Source organism: Tubulanus polymorphus, chromosome 9, assembly GCF_964204645.1.
Source record: "Tubulanus polymorphus chromosome 9, tnTubPoly1.2, whole genome shotgun sequence".
Taxonomy (NCBI): Eukaryota; Metazoa; Nemertea; class Palaeonemertea; order Tubulaniformes; family Tubulanidae; genus Tubulanus; species Tubulanus polymorphus.
The window spans coordinates 13,045,374-13,067,841 of record NC_134033.1 but is presented as its reverse complement, the minus strand read 5'-3'; the positions used below and the strand labels follow the sequence as shown (position 1 = coordinate 13,067,841).

At 42.2% G+C, this 22,468-nt stretch overlaps 2 protein-coding genes across 2 annotated transcripts in view; one reads left to right on the top strand and one right to left on the bottom strand.

Moving 5' to 3' along the window:
• Positions 1–22,468, bottom strand: part of LOC141910772 (26S proteasome non-ATPase regulatory subunit 1-like) — a 143,907-nt gene that overhangs the window by 110,792 nt on the left and 10,647 nt on the right. The gene's annotated exons all lie outside the window — the stretch shown is intronic.
• LOC141911158 (uncharacterized) lies at positions 1,618–21,418 on the top strand. The gene is made up of 3 exons (XM_074802130.1): positions 1,618–1,664; positions 4,382–4,638; positions 18,879–21,418. Exons 1-3 carry the CDS (start codon positions 1,618–1,620, stop codon positions 21,308–21,310), a joined length of 2,736 nt encoding a protein of 911 aa, XP_074658231.1. The 3' UTR covers positions 21,311–21,418.

Here is a 22,468-nt window from a genome sequence, read left to right as displayed (position 1 = left end):
TATTTAACCGTAGAAAAACTTGTTTAACCCTAGTAAAACTTGTTTAACCGTAGTAAAACTTAATTAACCGTAGTAAAACTTGTTTAACCGTAGTAAAACTTGTTTAACCGTAGTAAAACTTGTTTAACCGTAGTAAAACTTGTTTAACCGTAGTAAAACTTGTTTAACCGTAGTAAAACTTGTTTAACCGTAGTAAAACTTGTTTAACCGTAGTAAAACTTGTTTAACCGTAGTAAAACTTGTTTAACCGTAGTAAAACTTGTTTAACCGTAGTAAAACTTGTTTAACCGTAGTAAAACTTGTTTAACCGTGGTAAAACTTGTTTAACTGTGGTAAAACTTGTTTAACTGTAGAAAAACTTATTTAACCGTAGTAAAACTTTAACTATTAACGCAATCAGTGAGTTGAGGAAAGAACTAGAGTAAGGTTGTTACGTCTTCCCCGGAGTCGGATGAAGATATTATGATTGCAAAACCCTGCAGAGCAATCATCGTACTATCATTACCGAAGATCATTCCGCTCGATCCAAGGCAAAATATTGCGCAGAACCCAAATTTTTGACAGCGACCGTCGGGGAGTAACAAGCCATGAACTTGGCCCATCAGATTTTCGGATTTACATAAATCACTCACAGCGCCTTCATGCGGTGGACACTCGCCTGTTATTGAATTCCATTACGACATTCGTTCTTCCAGCTTCAATTATTGAGTTATTTATTAATTCCATAAAGCAATTCATCATAGTAACATTATTACCAATGATGGAAGCCCGTAATTGCTATTTTACCCGAAACACGAACCCAATAAACTTGAAGGTCAAGGAAATTTGAGAGCGCCTCTAGTTGGCACATCGCTGGTGACAGGTTCAATCCGGGTCATGGTTTGACTTATAAAATGCAGGGCGTATATTACTAGAAATGACACTTATTTGATGACGACAAAATTTGCTGCAATTTCTTTCATGAAAGCGCCGCAAGCCATTTAATATCTCGATAATGTAGGAAATCACGAACTGAGAATGAAAAGTTAAGTCCGAGATGTTTCCTCGTGCTAATAGTTTATCAAATAAACTTTAAGCACAAGGAATCATTTTGAAATTTATTTTTCATTGATCGCGTGGAATTTTATACACGATCGTCACTTCTGTTTGTTTCTTGCTTTCCGTCATTCGGATCTCGGGTCTTCCAAGACTCAACCGTTTGGATTACTGAACGTCATGACGGAACGGCCTTTGACGTGTTGCCCGCACACTGTAAACAGCCAGGACTCGAACTCACTTGTCCCTCAGCAATGATAGTAAATGCAACAGCATCACGCCTTTATCCCAAAGGGATATTCGGTATTTTTGTAGGCAGTTTTTCTAGACAGATTCGCGACTGTTTCACAGGTTGAGTCACGACCGTGCAATCGATAAACCAATGTCACCTTGATAAGCGTTTATGGGGAAATTATGAAAGCAGTTAAAGAGAGAATGGGGAGACCCCTCCCTGAGATTGGAACAAAGTTCTTCATATGGCGACAGCTGCTCAAAGCTATAGCTCATTTAAGGCAGAGATAACCAGATGTTCAGAAAACCTAACCCGACGACATGAATTATCTCTTTAAAACACATGCTAACATGAACGCAATAGGAGGACAAGCTGCTACGAAATTACTACGCATAGAGTATGTTCCTATCTTTAACAGAATTGGTATCAATCAGGATCAGAACATTTTAAAGCATTTTTTAAACGACATATAGTGTTCAAACAGAGCTTCGGAATGTAGAAGTTTTTATCATCGGTAAGACTTTCATTCATTTAACCATATCGCAATATAATCTGATATCATTTTGCTTCAGTCAATTTATTGCACTGAAAGAGAGAGGGCAGAGGGGAAGGAATAGAGATGATGGGTTTTATTGGTCATTAAGTTTCCTGGCGATCGACCATTAAAAACGCCTTATCGCGACGTTACAGGAATTTTCAGCGAATTTGAGAACATCGCCGCAGTTTTACTTCTCGGAGCGCTTCGATGTATTACAGTCTCAGATGTATTCACGGCATCTGTGGCTTACTAATAGGAATTAACTCAATTCCACATTTCGTCACATTGAACTTAAATCTATTCAAAGTCATTCAACTCAGTCTATTTAAAGTCATTCAATTTTACCTGACGTATCAGTTCAGATTCAGCAGAAATATCTATTAGGGTTTTCTGCTACTTCCCAGAAAACCCTATTGTTATTCTCATCTTGTTCCTTTTCCAACCAGCTAGTGATCATAAAGTGTACGTCTCATCGAAATTTGCCTACTAATAGCTTCCGAATGTAATGTTTAATTCTGGCGGAAATAAAATAAGACTTTCTGAACCAGTAGATTCTATATATGTACTGCCCATCCCATTTTTAACTCAAAATTACTTGCTGATAATACCATCCAGAAATAAAGTACTATTCTCAGTATCTACACAATTGTAGCACACAGATTGTTTGTGATGTCATTTATAATCCAAAGAACAAGGATGACATTCTAAATTTCTTCCATTTACATCAGTTTGAACTTTGTTGAAATTCTAGGGTTATCACATTTGAAGCCAAGTTCTTCAGTTTGGCGCCATGTTAATCATTTGTCCTCTTTTTTATGATTTCAGATTAGAGCCAACCATCAAAAGGAAACTTAGCAATGCGTTTCAATAAAACACAATGACACAAGTTATACCACAAACCATGACAACACTCTCTGCAGCTATTTGTATGCCAAGCGATACTTTAAATTCGGAATCCTATCAGTGCTGCCTAAAATTGATAACCCATCTTCTACCTAGCGATTGATTTAAGTTTCCAACATACTCAGGACCCTAGCCAAATCCTTGCAATTGACAATGGTAACAACATTTACAGCGAGGACAACAATGACTTTCACTGTCATTACCAATGACAACATAACTAGCAAAATCCACCTGGTTGAAAAGTTTCATACCCGGCACGGAAAGCAACGGTAAAATCATGCAGCGCTTTTTGGAATAGAATACAGCGGATTAATGCAACAAGCTTATTGGATTCAGAATAGTCCGTCTACATATGGTCTAAGTGCTTAATAAGTGTACGCGAATCAGTGCTTCAATCCTACATCTATATTCAAAGCTCAGAAATATAACCACGTTTGGGATAAGCTCATCACTAGCCAATCCGGATCTACAATAATCGCGACTAGCTAACTCCGGTTTTAGATACGCTACGTATTCTTAAAGTGCTAACTTAGTGCGACTGAAACCCTGTAGCCGATCTGGATCTATAACGCGTAAATGCGACCAGCGGATTTTCATGTCGTCTACGTTTTCTAAAAGTGTTAACTTAGTCTACACAAACCAGTGATCAAATTTGACATCAATATTCAAAGCAAAGTCTAGACCGTAGAGCAAATGAAACCCGGTTCAGGATAAGCTCGATACGGATCTATATCGATTCTTTAAAACTATGCAGTGTGAATAAAGTACGATTCATCCGATTCCGATTCCGGTAAGAAGAAAAAAACATCACGATTTTTCAGTTGACGGAATAACTGACGCGGCTGTGGTTGAACGATCAATTTCACGAGACGACGACAACAACGTCCGTTTTGCAACGACTGCCGCAGACGATGACAACGTGAATTATTCACATATATTTGACGCGTCGAAGTGTCGACGTCTCGTAATCCGGCGGCTGACAATTGATCGATCGCGAAAACGTTGTCGTCGTCGTCGACAACAATATCAGCAGCGCCGGTAGAACATGAAAAAATAAATAAATAAAAGATTTGTCACGAATTAAGCGAGGAAAAGGTTTTTCTCGGAATCTGAAGAAAAACATCTGAAGAAAAACATCGACTCGCCGCAAAAAAAAACCGCCCCGGCTATAGTGGTCACTTTCGCATCCGAATATAGTATAATTACCTTCATTCACACCGTCTGGCGATAGGCTTTCATCTACCACAAATAAAAATAAATTTTGCTCCAAACTGCTACGAAAAATTACTCAAAATACGGATTAATCATAATCATCTGAATGAATAATCACCTTCAACCTAGCCTAGTGCGCAATAGCTCTTCATTACGCAAAACAAAGTAGAAATTGCTAACAAAATCCTAAAAAAAAAAAAAAACAGGATTTACCTCCTTCCACCTAAGCTAGTGAACTCTTCAGAACGAAAAAAAGAAGAAATTGCTGAAAAAATCTCTCAAGAAAAGGATTAATCATTAGTACTGAAAACAATCGATCATCTATTGAGATACGACCCTCAAATGGCACACGCACCGCACGCGCGCCCACATCCGATGCATGGATAATTTCCGCGCTTGTTTCGTCGTCCGAGAATGAACTTTGATGATTATCTAAACTTAACGAGCCATGTTAATCACAGTATCTGGAATCTATCCGCCGACTCGACCGATGACGCCGACGACGACGACGCCCGGCCGCCCCTGAAATGGGGCATGTTATCGCTATCGATCTTCATCGTGTTTACCGCTCTCGGGAATATACTCGTTTGTCTGGCCGTCTGCTGGGAACGTCGTCTGCAAAACATGACCAACTATTTCCTGATGTCGTTGGCGATCGCCGATTTTCTCGTGTCGATACTGGTAATGCCAGTCGGAATGACCGTCGAAATATTCAACGGTAAGTTTTTCAATTGAATAATCACTCGTTTTTTTTAGGAGCAGACCCAGAGTGTGCGGGCGACAGTCTAGAAATACAGTGCCCGTGAATAATTCCCGGAAGGGCCTCACATCACCAATTCATTCGCCCTTATTTGCGTAACTTTCATGACATGGCCCGGGATGTGCTCATTTTCTGTTTTCTTATCCTCAAAATTCTAGGGTACAGTAACCCCCCCCCCACCCATAGCTCAGATGGTAGAGCAATCGCCTGGCAGGCGAGCAGTGCGAGGTTCCAGTCCCGGTCTCAGTGGTTTAGCTTCCTGCTAGGTTAAGTTAATTATTTCTTTACGCTAGCACTTCACTAATTCTCAAACCAGTAACATCATAACCAAGAAGTTATGACTAAAACCAGGTCAGATTCTGGAAACAACGCTACCATCTTTTCCGACTAGGTTTTTCAAGTGGGGATTTTCTTTTTTCACAAGTTATATATACATCAAACTCAAGAGAGAGTTTAGTTCGCCTGTCATTATAGACATGAAGTTTATTATGGAAATAAGTGAAGGTTTAGTAATGTTTTTAACACGTAATTGGCATACATTATACCTGCCCGCACGCATACCGAATACCAGGCACTCGAGATTTTAAAAATCCAAACCAGAATCTATGAGTATTTAGACTGAATTACGAGTTCACTCACAAGGTTAAATGTTGACGTTTAAAACTTGGTTTTCTCGGCTCATCTTGTAAAAACATTTAAAAAGTAACAGCTCGGTTGAAGACTTGAACAGATACCTTTTTCGCTCCTACAACCAAACCCAGGAGTCGTTGTAAGTGAGGATCGTAGCTCTTTACTTATTTCTATCCTTTCACAAAACAGAGGAGCAGTTGTAAATGACGACGGGGCTGAGCTATTAGCTCAGTTTGATTCTATAACCAAATACAGGAGCAGTAGCTAGTGGAGACGGCACTGATCTCTTAGCTCATTGTGATTCTGTAACCAAATACTGGAGCAGTAGCTAATGCAGACTGCACTGAGCTCTTAGCTCATTTTCATTCAATGATCCTATAACTCATACTTCATGGGACTGACAACCGAATGGGGTATGAGGTATTCTAAGATACCGCTGTCAGTGGGCAGACAGCGAGGGGCGGCAGAATTCAGCAGACAGCGAGCGGCAGCAGAATTCAGCAGACATCGAGCGGCAGCAGAATTCAGCAGACAGCGAGCGGCAGCAGAATTCAGCAGACAGCGAGCGGCACGAGTATTCAGCAGACAGCGAGCGGCAGTAGAATTCTGCTAACGACGAGAAATTTGAGAACAAATTCAATCGAGCAAAAACATGTGCTTTTATACACGGCGTTGCCAGGCAACATTATCAGTGTCAACAGCGTCGAGATGATGAGTAGAACACGTTTAGTCGTAATTTCAAATGAATTTGATATTATTATTTAGTTGTAATGTATACGCAGCGGCGCGTAGATTCGATGATTCGATTTTACTTGATGTATACGGATTCCTTATGCGTAAATACCTAAACCGAGCACCGCATTTCACTTCAATAACTCAATAATTTATACGCAGGCGCCGAACGCCCGGCCGTTTGTCAATTGCAAGAAATGTTTGACACTCAATTGACAGTGTCTTTTTTATCACCAGTGTTGAAGAAAACTCGTCGAAGACGTATCTAATTGAAAATGAACTACAACAACCAAACATTCGTCGATAATGAACAGTCCCAAAACTGATGATATCATAACTTCAATGTTAGTAATTTGATCAGCACACACTATGATGATGAATGAATGTTATGAAGGTTCCTGACTGCAGATTGCCACTAGCATTGCTCTAAAAGTTGTGACCCTAGAAAATATTGCTTTGATTACCTTTGTAGAAGGATAATTGTTATCATCAGAGATCAGGGTGGCAACTTTAATTTGACTGTTGTTTTCCCCGCCCTGATCTGCTTAGAATCGAATCAATTAACATAGTCAAATACATAAAACATAGATATTTGATTTTATGCGCGATCTGGCAATCTTAACAAATTTCCCTGACTTTTCCGTGATGTTCAGGTTTCCCGACTTTATTTCAAGTTAAAGAAAATTCCGTGACTTGCAAATTGAGCACTTGACGTAACTGGGTAATTTTTGGTTCAACTTTCGAGCGAAACTGAATTTCAGAATTTAACTCGTCGTAAAGGTCAAGCAATCGATACTGAGACTGAAACCTAATTTTACGAGTTTAACTTCTCCCCGCGTGGAATCGAATCTCAACGAATCGGGTTCAAACGAGGTCGATTCGATTTGTCAACCTGAAAACTGATAACGAACGACGACATTAAAGCCGTGGATTCAGCCGATCATCGACGAATCGAATTCCAACTCGTAAACCATCATAAAAGTCGTCTGCCCGTCCTAAACGATGATGACAACGACGATGAAGAAGACGACGCCCGCCTGAAGCAATACGAAAATTAGAAATTGTCTCCGGCGTTGCGTCGCGTCGGCACATTTCAAAAACAGGTGAAAGATAATTGTATTGTCAATCGCTGCGATTCCCCGATGATCGGCGCGCGCGCGCGATCTTCGACGTGCCAGTCAAAATAATCAGATCCATTTCTATCGGTGTCAGTCACGCGGCGAGTGATGAGAAATCACCGACGATCGCAGACAGCTCATCAGCGATGACACGAACGCGACAGGAATACAGATCATCGATCGACGCAGTAAAAGAGTTAAAATAAGTTACGACGTTTTGCCACACACTTTCACTGGGACAGCTTTCGATGGAGCTCTGGGACAACTCGACGGTAGCCATATTATGTTGATCGAGACTGGAAGAGATGAACATGTGCTTCTCGTTTCAGACAGTTGTAAAGGCGTGTAGGTAGACGGATCTTTACGCCGAGACTGTTGCTGTTAGTTGCAGAGAAATGCGTTGCACGCGTCACTGGTAATCGCAAGCCTGACTTCTTATCCCCGGCTCTACAAATTTTCAAATTTCATATTTCTCTAACTGTTGATCACGGATAGCGATGAATGTTGATCAGTCACTCAGCCGGTTAGCCAAGCGTTCTAGCATCTATCGTGACAGTTCATCATTTGCTCAACAAGCGATGCTAAGCCCGTACAACGACTGCTCCCAGAGGAGTGCAGCATCCCGCTAAGTTAGCTACCGTGTCATTAGGACGACGTATAGCGTGATTCATGTCAATAAAATCTCAGGTGGTATTTCTATGATCTACGAATGGACCGACTGCTGGTGATCAACGAATGGACCGACTGTTGGTGATCTACGTATAGACCGACTACTGGTGATCTACGAATGGACTGACTGCTGGTGATCTAATACGTATAGACCAACTGCTGGTGATCTACGTATTGACCGACTGCTGGTGATCTACGTATTGACCGACTGTTGGTGATCTGCGAATAATGGTGATCTCTTATCTAATCAGTTATAATTAAGATTCTTTAAACACCCATGACCAAATTTAGAAAACGTGCTCAGCCTTATCGCTTATAGCATGGCCGGTTTCTTGAAATTCCTTTTTTGTACCCCAGTCACGACTTCTTTTAAGAACTTGCACGACTCATCAATGAACCCGACTACTTCCATATTTAATAATTGTCAACTAATCATTAATTCAAACTCACTGCTGCCGCCCATATCACGCCCACACAGACCTTTTGATGATTACAGCATAACACCACAGCTCCTGAGCTGATATCTGCGTAATGTCTGTGCTGATGCCAGTTCATGAACTCAAGGAACTCATGGACTGTGCGTGTGTGATTGAATACTTACGTTGAAACTGCATGCACCTCATTGTGTTTAACAAATTTACTTATTCAATTGATAATAAACATGAAATATCCTTCAAGTGGATAATATATGAACAATGAGTGGAAATTATTTCCCCTAACCCTCTTCTACTTATCCATCTCCGTCTCCACTTTTCACCAGCGATTCCCAACTCTCTCTTTCTGCCCTCTCTCCCGTCATTCAACCTTACTCTACCTCCCTCTCAACCTCTCTTTCTACTCTCCCGTCATTCAACCTTTCTCTACCTCCCTCTCAACCTCTCTTTCTACTCTCCCATCATCCAGCCTTTCTCTACCTCCCTCTCCGATCCGTCCATCCTCTCATCCATTTTCTCCACTCCCTCTCAGTCCACTCTGCCAAATTTCCTTCAACTACTCTATACATGTCTCATTCTGCCTCGCTAACTTCCTGACCTCCCAACCTCTCTACCTCTCACCAACACTCCCTCGATCCATCTCGCCACTACATTTCCTAATCTTTAGCTGATCAGTTGAAAATGTTGAATAGCATTAGACATTTATTTAGAAATTAATTCGAAAAGACATTAAGGAAAAACCAACTGCAACGTCAGAGAAAAACAACTGATGTCACACCAGTCAAAGACAGATTTCCCAGTGACTAGATTATCAATTAGCAATATAACGGATCTTAGATTTATATCCGCCGTGTTTTGAAAATATTTTTTTAGCGATTTCAATCTCGCCGCCGCCGACGTCAGCTGTCAATCATCCAGTAAACGCTGTGATGTCTCAACAGCGAGCGCGGATTAAACCGACTGCGACTGCGAGAAAACAATTTTACCGCATAAAATTCGAATCATTCCGAATGACAGGTTATATTCGAGGCAAGCATCGACTCGACTATTTCATGGATTTTGTGAACGAAATTCAATCTTGTACCTATTTTTTTGCACACAATCCGCAAAGATAGCCGGTGGCACAGAGCCCTTATTCCTTAGAATGGACAAAAACAACAGGATGAGCCAAATGTGCCTATACTACGATGCCAATTTTCACAAATTGGTAACCATAAAGAGCTTATAACTAACTCTATAGCCGCGATCATTCAGATATATATATGGCCCGGATCACTTGATGACTTTGATGACTTGATACCAAATAATGCCATGACAAAGGGAAGTGCGAGTCTCCTAGTGACCTGTGCTAAAACTTTGCTCGGGCCGGGTCCAACCAGTTTGGCACGGGCCAAAAACGCTTGTGTGGCAGCGGCTTACAATGCTTAGACTGCCTATCGAAACAAGAATGTCTAGAATATAAACCGGACCCTGGGGGACAGTTCTGTAATTGGCTTAGATTTAAGACCACATGCGTGGCTAATCTAAAAACTTGAGACCAGAGACCAGTCTTATGATTTAGGATGTCTTTTTGACTTATGCCACAACCAGGCGACCGGGCCCCGGGAATCAACAATTCCTTATTAGGATTAATTTAAATCTAGACAACCTTTCATCGAATCTCATGAATATATTCTGTGGATACAAGTGCACACATACTGCCGGTTTTTTTTTACACATATATATATATATATATATATATATATATATATATATATATATATATATATATATATATATATATATATATATAGAGAGAGAGAGAGAGAGAGATGGGGAGAGGGAGGGAGAGAGGAGGAGGAGAGGGAGGGAGGGAGGGAGGAGAGGGAGGGAGGGAGGGAGAGAGAGAGCGAGAGAGAGAGAGAGAGAGAGAGAGAGAGAGAGAGAGAGAGAGAGAGAGAGAGAGAGAGAGAGAGAGATATGGTCATTACATATTAATAGCATGTAAATTGTGCTGTCAAAGTTAATTTCGACCTCATCGACTTGTCGATAATTTTCGTCCGCGAAACGACAAGACGTCCTTCCCGGTTTCTGTCCGCCGCGGCCGCCGTCGCTGATTAACGGCGGAATCAATTTTCAAGCGCGCAAAAAATAACTCGCTCGTCGAGGCCACGGTGGACCTCGTCTAGAGCGGTTAAGACTCGTATTGCCTACGTACACCGGATAGACGAATTAGAATACCATACGTCGTAATGTCAGAGGAGGACTGGCAACGCTAACAGCGCCTGTGGCAAGCGAGGATTCCGCCAGGATCGCTAGTGGTTACCGGGTACCACGCTTCAATTTCCTTCTACATTAGATCAAAATTCGTAAATTCAAATCTGTCAATTTTCGGGGAAATCTATACCACACTGAGCGGGAACTTTATATCTATCCAATGACTATTGTTTGATAATTTTTGTATTTGGCGGCCTAAAAATCAAGTTCAAATTTCGTTGAAAATGAACTGACTTTCTCTACGAAGAAAATTCAATGTTATGTTGCGCCATATGGTGTTACCAGTATCCCATTGAATCAGTTCCAGGCCCAAGCTTCATAGTTAAAATGGGCTTCATTTAAAAAGCGACTCCATTTTCAGTAGAACTCAACATATCATTTCTACTCGTTTTTTTCATTTATAATCACTTTCTTATTGTAAGAGAAAATATGTATTTCCATGGTTATTTTCTAAGTGCCCAACTTTAAAATCACATCTATACCGAATGGCTTTCAGTGTATCTAGGGTCTTCTGTTACTTCACAGAAAACTTGTTATCGCTGCTTTGCAGCTATATTACTTCTTTTTCTTTTCAAATTGTACACTATCTTTTAATCTATTTTCTTTCCCGTGTATGTTGTAAGACCAATAGGCATAACGCTTACAGAATTTTCACATCTATAATGAATGAGCAGGTTGCCATCTATTCATGAGTAACTATTTTGTTTTTTCCAGCTTTTAACACTCTGAATAATCCTTTGCTTTTTTCTTTCCCTCAATGTTGTCATTGTTTTAGGCAATGAAGGTAATCGAAAAAAAAATCAACACAACGCACAGAAAAAAAGGTGGCTATATCCAGAGAATGACCGCAACTGAATTCATACATTAATGATAGTTGAAATTACGCATTTGGTTAGAAAATTTCTACAAAATATTTCTCAGGTCATTCTCAGGGGATAGTCCATGCTATTTCCTTAGAGCACATTTATGAAACCCTGCAGATAGGAGCCAGTTCATGTCGTGGAATTTAAACTATTTGTATAGTCAGGGCTTAGATCTAAGACGACCATCATGGTTCTATTCCCATCTTACACTTTCACCCTAAGGTCACGGCATCCAGTAACTGGCTCTAATAACTGTAGAATTTATTGTGCACAAGTTTGATTATTTTGCCGTGGCACAAAACTACCAGATATCACTACATGAACCACCCTCTAGAGCCTGATGTAAGCAAAAAGATTATCACAGTATGAAACCCAGTCTGGTCCAGGAAATGATCCCCGAGGCCCAGTAAGATAGTTATGGCTTTCATTTAAAACAAGTTTAAGACCACCTAAGTTCTAAAGCCGATCTAACAAGTTGGGACCAGTCTAAAGAGTTAAGCCAACTTCAAAACTTAAATCTCGATGGCAAAACTGGCCCGAGGCTATTACGGATGGTCTTATGATATCATAGATACTATCCAAGGGTCTTACAACTGTAACCGCTTAATTCGTATGTACACTAATCTCTAAATTATTCGACCTTATCCGACTTAGTTTCAAAGTCCTTGAATTACTGTTGAAATGATGACAAAAATGCAGACTTCTCCGAACGAATTATCACCAGCATCTGATGATAATTTCCTCTCCGCGCGGCATATCAGCGCGCTATTATTATCACAGAAATTGAAAACATAATTCAAATGATTAAAATTCTACGCAGTCGGTGTCGTCCGCGCGACGGGTCATGGGCACCGCCGCCGTCAAGGTTACCGTTTTTTGCTCGCGATTCGATTAAGCCACTTGACGTTTGCAGACTCGAAAATAGCTAGTTCAAACGAGATTAATCGAATCAATATTTCAAGTAGTTGCCATCATTCTCGGCATGAGCTCGCGAGCTTTATAAATCTCGATAGTCTTTACGCCCTAGATGATGCCACCCAACCAGAACCAGGCAGCAAAATTTAAAGAAAAAACATGTTAATCTACTCCACACTGTCTGAATAAGTCGCCCTTGAGTTTTGCACTGGAAAAAAACTTAATTCTAAAATTATTATGAAAAGATGTGCTCCCCAATCCTAACCCGGAGCGGCATGAATTAAATTTATCATAACTAACCTCATAAGTACAGAAGCGCATACCGTTCTTTTCACTTTGAGCTCGGATATTTTGCTCCATGTTATTCACATATTTCGTGAAATATCTAAATAGTTCCCAGATGGACGTAACTTTTATTCATCGATATACAAGAAAATGACTTTTAAACCGGTAGATAAGTAAGAAATTATCTGAATTAAGCGGATTCTACTGTACAATCAATTGGCAGTCAAGTCCCCCCCTGTTTTCCCCCACTCTGTCTCTCACTATCGGCAGGTAATTTGAATTCAGAAAACGATCCTCGCAAAAAAGTGAGACAGCGCGCTGCAGCATCGCGAATGGAATAAATTTCATGCACTGCGATCACAATTTCTTACTGCGTAGATTTTAATGCACGTTGTAAATCTAAGAAACGCCTCGGGATTGTCGTCTCGTGACTGGCACCAGTTGTAATACATACACCATACATATGCAACGCCAATGGTCGGTCGAGATCTTTTCTATTGCTTCGACCTTTATTTTGGTACCAAAGTTAACGCTTGATCCGGGCCTAATTTGGCATGGACCAAAAACATTTGCCTAAGGGTGGCTTTAATCGGAAATGAGGTGGGATAAAATTTGAAACTCTTGGAAATGAGGTGGGATAAAATTTGAAACTCTTATTCTCTATTTTACAGACATGATTTCTAGAATTTTAGGGGTACTTCAGGGGCCTGAGGGGTAAAAGCCAGAATTTCAGGGTATAGCTTCCTAATTATTTGAGGAATTTTAGCGGCTGTAGGAACCCAGACCTTTTTTCTGCTCACTCTAAAAGAAAATAAGACCTTTTTCGTCGAGTGTAAACCGTAAAAAAACAAAAAAAAAAACGTCTTGGTTTATGACAGCGACAGACAACATTTCGCAATCCGTGATTTACGAAGCAATTTTCATACCGACGTGATAATAATTGCCATCGGAAAATATCACCGATCTACACGCGTATAGCCAACTGAATAGTCGATATGGGACAGAAAACCGACCCGCCATTTGCTGCCAGCGTGAACAATCTAGCACTTTAGTTGTCTGACTTTTTTAAAAGATAAAATCTGCGAATCGCCCAACATTGACTAGGCCTATATTCTAATTTCCGATTAGCAGAAGAGAGCGCTGATTGGCCAAATGATCATTACACTTTCTTGGAGTTCTTGGAGTACAGAATGCAGTTGGAAACATTCACAAATAGTTTTCGTTGATAGAATTAGCAACAAAGATTGGCCAAAACAGTAGGATGAGAATACTGATTGGCCAATAAGGCATTGATGCTCATTGGTCAATAAGTGTTTTGGGAATGCTGATTGGCTAAGAATGCATAGTTAGGGCCAGAAAAAATAATTCTGATTGGCCAATAAGGCATTGATGCTTATTGGTCAATAATTATTTTGGGAATGCTGATTGGCTGAGACAATAACCTATAGTAAGAGTCTGGCCATTGGCCAGAATAAAAATGATAGTAGACCATAAAGTGGAATTCTTTGTAGGTCATTTCTTTTAACAATTCAACTGTTATTTGACGATTCTCATGTCTGCCTATTTAATTTTTGCCCGACACAACCACAAAGTAAAAACAAACGCGATATCATTCAGTCTCTAATACCGCTATCATTCGCAGAGATAATAAGCCTCATGTGATTACGGTACATAGTCACGTAATCAGCGCCGGCGTGCTGTACATTCTGCTGTACATTCGTAACCTCTCCCACACTGCGTGAGAGAGAGAAAGAGAACGGGGTTTTTGTATAGTTTTGTTGATTTCTAATTTGCAGACTGTTTTCCAAACAAACATAACCCTTCATATTACCCCAGACACTACGTTCAAACGGCAAGATATATCTTCATTTCATTTACACAAAGTAGCGGAAGTTTTTCTCTACCGCCTCCCCTATCGGTATCTCTTTGCCAACTACCACCACCACCTGCTAAGAGATCTCACTACAGTAGCCAACGAAACAGATGGTATTGAATTATCTCATTTTACTCAACCTTTGAAAAAAATAAAACACTTAATTTTTTCCACTCCTGTTTAAAGAGTCGATTGAATATCACTTTCTACCCAGTTCACAACTACTACCGCAGCTAGTGAAACCTGATGAAAATGCTGGGAATATTTTTCCATTGACGTAACTTGCAATTCAGTGAATGTTTAAAATAATCAGAATGAAGATAGTGATGTCAGGCCTCAATTAGGAACAGGAGCAACCCCCTCAGACATAGATAACCTAGATACTTGTAAAACCTTGATTACAGTGATTTTTTAAATGTTGATGATTTAAATTGTACGATTAGCCATGATCAAACAGACAGGATTTGGCTCAGGTCAAATCAGGCCCGAGTCATTTTAGCCGATGGCTTATTAAGAGATATCCTACATAAATCACTGACTAGTAACTAAATCCTATCAAAACTTTTTTTTTTAGCGAGTTAAATCACTTCCATAACCAATGAGCATTCACACGGAATAATTCTACCGGTACTAAAACTAGCCACGGCCTGGTCTGACGTTCTCAGTCTGAGCCTGTGTCAACCAGACGTGGACCCATTTGCCACAAGTGTGAACGATTGGCTTGGGCTGAGTCTGGCACAGCCAACATTGGCCCTGGTCAAAAACGTACGTGTGATCGTAGCTCCAAGTCCATTGATTTCTCAAGTTACTGTAATTGCGATGGGGACAGGTGCTGTGATACTAGCAGGACATTGGCGATAACTTATTTTTGCTAACATGTGTAAGAGGGAAGAGAAGGGACCTGAAACCAATCAAAGCACTCACCACAGTCGATGACTGTACGGTCTATATTCGACAGACGGTAACATCCCTAATTGTCACATCCGACCATATTGTCGGACATGCGAAGGGTTGTCTCCAATCAACCAGTTTCTTCAACGTGTTGCCAATTACGTCGACTGGGTGTAATTCATACACCCTTGTTATAGATTAGTTTTTCTGTTACACTGAATGGGAGTAAATTACCGAACCGTGTTCTCAGCAGCGAAGGTATCTCTCACTTTGTTTCCCTTTTTATCGTTAATGAAGACAACACCAATTTCTGTGAATCACAGACAAACTTACAACAATCCCGACCTGGGGAGCTACATCGGTTAGTATTATGATGCAGTGCTATGGAGGTGTTACAGGAGACAGCAGAGTTTGCTTGCCAATCAGTGTTGGAGACTTGCTATATACATAACAGAAAAAGGTAATGGGAAGATTTGCAAACTTTGAGGGTCTATCATAAATCTCCCGTTGTATTGACTGTGTATTGACTGCCATATGGCATTAGTCAGTAATAAAAGCAATGGCTATAATGAGTCTATATACAGTTTCATCAGTATATTAACCTGGTCAGTGTGCAGTCTATGTGACAAGCCTGGTTGGTGAGTCAATTTTCCAGTATGTGGGTCGTCCGTCTTGTCAGTCTACCAGTATCTGGGTCATCAGTGTGGTCACCTTACCAGTATCTGGGTCGTCAGTCTTGTCAGTCTACCGGTATCTGGGTCATCAGTCTGGTCACCTTACCAATATCTGGGTCATCAGTCTAGTCACTTTACCAGAATCTGGGTCATCAGTCAGGTCACTTTACCAGTATCTGGGTCATCAGTCTGGTCAATTAACCAGTATCTGGGTCATCAGCCTGGTCATTTTACCAGTATCTGGGTCATCAGTCTGGTCAATTAACCAGTGTCTGGGTCATCAGTCTGGTCAATTTTCCAGTATCTGGGTCATCAGTCTATAAATTGCTAGCTGTTTAGAGGTCGTTCTTTTTTACAATAGTCAGTTGGCTCAATTGATAATAATTAATGGTCAGTCTAGCAGTGGTCAGTGATGGTCAGTGATTTGAGCGGTCAGTAACGGACGACAGCGCCGAGTAATTCAATCAGTATTGATCATCGTGTCGTATCGTTACAGTTCGTGTCGACCGCAGGAAATTGGACAAATGCGACGGTTGCCTTCGGTGATTTCCATTGTTATTTGTCTCTACTAAAACGACGCTGTCTGTTGTGCTCTCGGGTTCTCTATCAGGGTCTATCCCCTTTGGGTCTTATTATCAATGTCTATCCCTTCAGGGGTTGAACGGGTGACAATCAGGTGTCCAACCTTTATGTCTGTCTAAACTGCCGAACCTTTCCTTCAACGCGTAGCTTATTGCATGGAGACGAACTCACAACGGGATCTCAGCCCGAAGTCAGATTTAACCCACATAACTACAGAACTGGGTCCAACTTAAACCAACACAACTGTGGAACTGGTTCCTGAATTAAATCAAACTCATACAACTAGATAACATAACTATCGAATCATGGAACTTAGAAATCATATTCACGAACTCTAAAAACTTTTTGAGACGTAGGTAGCCACATCCGGTTGACGATGATACGACATCACACCTAATTATATCTATCGCTCGGCTAAACCTGGGAAACACAACAGACAGTGAGGTGTCAGCGGGTAACATCGATTTATCGACTGTGTTTTACACCGAGCGGGGGTAAACACACACCTGACCCGCAGGCGCTGTTTACCCGAGATCAATTACAATTCAGTTACAAACCGGCGAGTGATCGTGGCGCGATCCGAACGACATTCGATTGATCGTTCAATATTTGAAAGGTCGTAAATCGGCTATTTGAACGCCCCGCGGGTATAACAACGACGATCACCGAGAAAGGAAGCGCGATCGTTCCAGAAACGCCTTCGTATCGAAATCACCTCAAAATTCGATGATGTCATAGGGTGACTCTCGTAGGTAGCCATCTTTTAGTAGTCAACATTACGAGGATCATGGATCGTGAGTATTCGCCGAGGAATAAATCCTTATCAGGAGAATGTTATTGACAAAACTGGGTAAATTGATGATGTCAAAGAGGTTTAATGTTGGCAGCTTCTTTCTGTATGGTCACCGGAAAATTCGACAATGTCACTAAGAGGAATAATGGAGGCAGCAGAATTTCTGCAAAATAACTAACTAATTCTATATGATACCGTATTAGGATTCATGATGGTAGGTTCCAAAACCCAGTTCCACAGTTATGGAAGAGTTAACTGATTGGAAATGAACTAATTTTAACTCAGAGTCAACTCTAACTCACGACTGAGGAACTCGCCCCTGGAGGCTTTTGAAATCACTACACAATCCAACATGATGTCATAGGTGGATTTACGATGGCTGGTTCAGCAAGGTTCCTAAAATCACTGGTAATCGTTAGCTGTCCCTGGGGGATGGCAGCAGACTTTCTGTAGAGATCTTTTTACTGTCTCCGAAGTTCTCAATCCAAACTGGGCAAAATAATGATGTCACACGAGGACTTTTTGTGGTAGCCATCTCTTCCGGAAGGTTCTTTCTACATTTTTTCCACGGCAACAGGTTACGCGAAGCTAATGCGAACGTCACGGATGTTTTCTAAGCGTAGACAGTCTGCTACTGCTGCTGCTGGGCCGATCTATAATCTTCTCTCTCTTCGTCGTTTGACGCGGCGGCGATGTTTGCGTTAGTTGTTTCAGCGATCGAACTAAGCCTTATTGATCGCGCGCGGCGCGTGTAAAAACCGCCGCCGCCGTCGTAAAGATAAGTCACACGGCGAACGTCGAAACGAAAATTAAAATCAAGCAACGTTTCGTTCCGGTACGAGACGACATTTCCACTCGGAATTGATTGGTTTTTTTTTCTAGGTCGTGGGAGGCAAGGTTCGATAGGGATTATGTCGGTAGTTTGATGATATTTCGATGAACTGAAGGAAATACCGCGAGTGGAAAATAATCATAACAAATTCCTTAAAAGCGATTAACATCTATATAAAAATCTCAAAGCTCCTTAAAAATAAAGAGAAAGATTTTAAAATCATGGATCAATTGAAGAAAAGCTCTGTGCTGATCTTATCTTTATACAAACCCAATTCCAGACTTGAGGTTAAAAAATTTGCCCTAGTCAAATTTAACTGCGAATCTTTAGAACGCTGGGAGGGCCAGTTGCATAGTCGTAAGGTCCCAATTTTTAAGACTGGTCTTTAGTTGTTAGATTGGATTCGGAACTAAGATGGTCTTTAATCTATGCCATGTCTGTAGAATCAACTTTAAGGGACAATTTAAGACTTAGGAACAGTTTCAGACCAACTCAGGGTGGCCACTTTCCATACATTTACACATCCCCTAGTTCTCCATGTGACTACATAAAACTCCCTGCGTGAATCAGAGAAAGTCTTAAATTGTTACAATTCATTTAATCTTTTATTATCATCATCCATAAACTAATTGTTACGTTTGCATGTTTCAGGGTTGTTTCCGATGGGGCCGCACTTGTGCGCGTTATGGGCGACGTTCGACGTCGGTCTGTGCACGGCGTCGATCTGGCACATGTGCACGATGTCGATGGATCGATTCTTCACGTTGAAATACCCGATGAAATACGGCCGCAACAAGACGAAAACGATGGTGCTGTTGAAGATCACGTTCGTGTGGATCGTGTCGATCGCGATCTGCTCGCCGGTCTGCGTGCTCGGGTTCATCGACCACGACAACGTCTACGTCGACGGCATGTGCATGATCACGTTGGTCGACTTCGTCATCTACGCGTCGGTGCTCGCGTTCTACGTGCCGCTGACGATCATGATCATCACGTACGTGCTGACGATACGCATCCTGCGCAACAACAGCAAGTTCATGCGACGCGTCGACAAAAACCGACAGACGATGCTGCGACGAAATATCAACCTGATGAACGCGCAGAATCATCACCACCAGCAGCATCAGCTGCAGCAGCCGCAGTACAACAACCAGAAGTTTTTATCCGCGCCGAACGGCTATTCCAGCTACGACAACGAAATCAGCAACGACAACAGCGTTTACGTGACGCAGAGTCGCGATAGCTCGATCGTCGATCCGAAAGATTTAGCGGCGTTGATGAGCCGCGACGTCGGCGCCAAATTGCCGCCGATACCGCATACGCCAGCGGCGCGAGAGAATTCCAGTTCGGTTAGTTACGCGCAATCGAGCGACGGTGACCCGCGTCAACCGCTCGTGTTAAAACCCGAAATCAGCGATGCCTCGTCGTCGACGGCGCCACCCGTACCGCCGACAAATCTTCACGATCGTCTGAACAGCATCACGAGCTGCCCGGAAACGGGCGCCGCCAATAAACACAATGTGCTCATGTCGTATCTGTCTCTACCGGGCGCGTCGAGTCGTAATCTGTGCGCCAGCGTCGAGAGTCTCGTCAGCATTCACGGCAAAGACATACTCGAAGCGCCGGCCGAAGTGCAAGAAAAACTCAGCCAGATCGAACTCGAAATGGAAGAGTATCTGGAAATACCGGAGCCGGACTCGAAATCGGGCACTGTCGCCGTCGGGACGGAGGATAGTCACGATCAACCGAACGATAAACGATCAATGTCCGAAAACGTTACATTCCAAAGTTTCGACGGACGAAGAGAAGGAAACAATCTCGGTAAATCCGACACGGACGCCTCCATCGATTATCGCCATCAATTCTATAAAATTGTGCCGCACGATCGCAAGAGTCTACCGCGCTTAAAAACGATCGATAACGGTCCGCTGACGATTCATCGCGGTCAAGGTCGTTGTTGGCAGACGACGACGACCGCGGCCGACAACGTCGACGTCAACCGTCGGAAAAGTTACGGCGACGCGTTTGTAACGCGTACGACTACGATCTCCGATCCGATGAGAGACGATCGACGTCGTTTCGCCGCGACGGAGAGCTGCTCTTCGTCGGACGAAGACGAAGAAGACTCCGATCAAAATCTAAGCGAGGAAAGCGACGAAGAGGAGGAAGACGATGATGAAGTTAGCGATAACGACGAGCGTCGCTACGAGGACGGTCGCGAGGACGGTCGCCAATCCGAACCGGAAATACGACTCGAGGCGACGACCGAAAATTCCGAAATCGTAACTTTATCGCTGGAGACGAACGGAATTTATGTTTACCGGGTGAATTACATGAAGCGTCCGGCACGCGAAAACGATCGGTTGATACGAGGTGAAAATCACACGAGCACCGACAGCGACAGCTACGTGACAGCGCCAAACGGTCACGTGACCTCGCCGTGCAACAACGAGTCGACAGACGCGCGAACAACCGGCGATATACTCGTCAACGGCGTGCACCACGCGCCGGTCGATCGTTCCGCCGACGAGTGGCGCGAACGCGTGCTCAAAACAGCCAGCGTCGAACGCCAACACCAAAAGCGCTGGTCGCGCCAGTCCGACTCGTCCTATCGCCAAACACCGCCGCATTTCAAAGACAAAAAACAACAACAGCAAAACCGAATCAACGTTCGCGGTTTGATTCCGAAACGGACGGCGAACAATGAGAAAAAAGCGTCGAAAGTTCTCGGCATTATTTTCGTCGTGTTCGTCGTGTTGTGGACGCCGTTTTTCGTCGTGAACGTGTTGTCGGTGTCGTGCGCGGCGTGCATGGCACGCGTCACGCCCGAAATGATGAGTGCCTTCTTGTGGTTCGGGTATCTGGCGTCGTTGGCGAACCCGATTATCTACACGATGTTCAACACGTCGTTTCGCAACGCGTTCTATAAGATAATCACGTGTAAATATCGGCTGCGTCGGCGCGCGCGCGGTGAACGCCGCAGTTCGCAGCAGCCCGAGTCGATGTTCCTGACGCCGTCGAACTGGATCAGCGACACGCGACGTAACACCGTCACTTATACCCTCAATATCAAAGAAGTTTAACCAGAAGTCTAATCAATTCAGTTTGGGAAGGCAGGGGTCTGGAGCGCCGAAACCACCCCGTAATCCGCCCCTGATCTCTAGTAGTGGTTTCAGAAAAAATGAGAGAATCGTACATCAAAAATTGTAGTTTAATCGAAAAAAAACTAGTTATCATTCTATTTTGATACTGTTAGGAGTGGTTGAACTCTGAAAAAGAGACCAATCTCACTCAGAGTCTGGTTTTTCTACAACGCCTGCATACACTTTCTATACTCCAAATATTAGGGCCTAGATAAAAAATGTGGTTTCACTATTGTGACTTCGATTCAACTCTGAATGCAGTCACAATTCGATTCATTTTCAAATATTTTAGAACTCATGGGAGTTGAATTTAACTCACAACTGTGAAACAGGCCCATTCAAACATTGGTTATAGGACAAAATGCTCCAGGACCCAGTCACAGTCACGCCTTAGACCTAGAAACTTATCTTGGCTCATTTCGGTCCTATAACCCACACAGATAAGGGGGAAAGTTGTGAATTTGTAAGTACATCTGCACTTTTAATGTGTTCTACCGACTCCTTCAAGAAAATATATATATGGCCCCTGACACATGATACACTTAGTCGCTTTATCTGATAATTTTCACGCAGTTTTCTCTCTTGAAAATTTAACTGTTTCACATAATATTACATCGAGTAATAGTTTAGTTACAGGTCGAATGTGTGCAACAACTCAATCAGAGTAACTCTGAGTTGCCAAAAAGTGGTTTGAGTTGAGATGCGGCTCAGCTCAGCTGGAACTCTGAGCAACTCTAGTCAGCCAGCATCTCTCGGTAATTCGGCCATTTGGATGAAGCTAAATGTCAATTTTCTAACATATCAACACTACTGAGATACCGTCAGCTACTATCATCACTGTGTTTTATATATTCATGTGGTCATAATTCTAAAACATAAAATAATGCAAATATTGAAATTTAAAAAAAAATATGATATCATCGAAATCACACGTGTCCTGTTATTTGTGGCGACTTGTCTTTTGGGATAGCGACATAGCTACTGCGGCAAGTGAGGAGTTGCTAGTAGTTACTCCGTCGGACCAAGCATCGATTTCTTGAGTATCTTGTTAGGATACTCAAGAAATCGATTAAGACTTAATCAAAATTGAATGAAGTT

What these genes read in the sequence shown, in the direction of transcription:
- LOC141911158 (XM_074802130.1), top strand. Translation starts at nt 1,618, where the DNA reads ATGAACGCAATAGGAGGACAAGCTGCTACGAAATTACTACGCATAGA. An exon ending in ACGAAATTACTACGCATAGA is followed by an intron (nt 1,665 to 4,381) that starts GTATGTTCCTAT and finishes TGTTAATCACAG; the next exon opens with TATCTGGAATCTATCCGCCG. An exon ending in GACCGTCGAAATATTCAACG is followed by an intron (nt 4,639 to 18,878) that starts GTAAGTTTTTCA and finishes TGCATGTTTCAG; the next exon opens with GGTTGTTTCCGATGGGGCCG.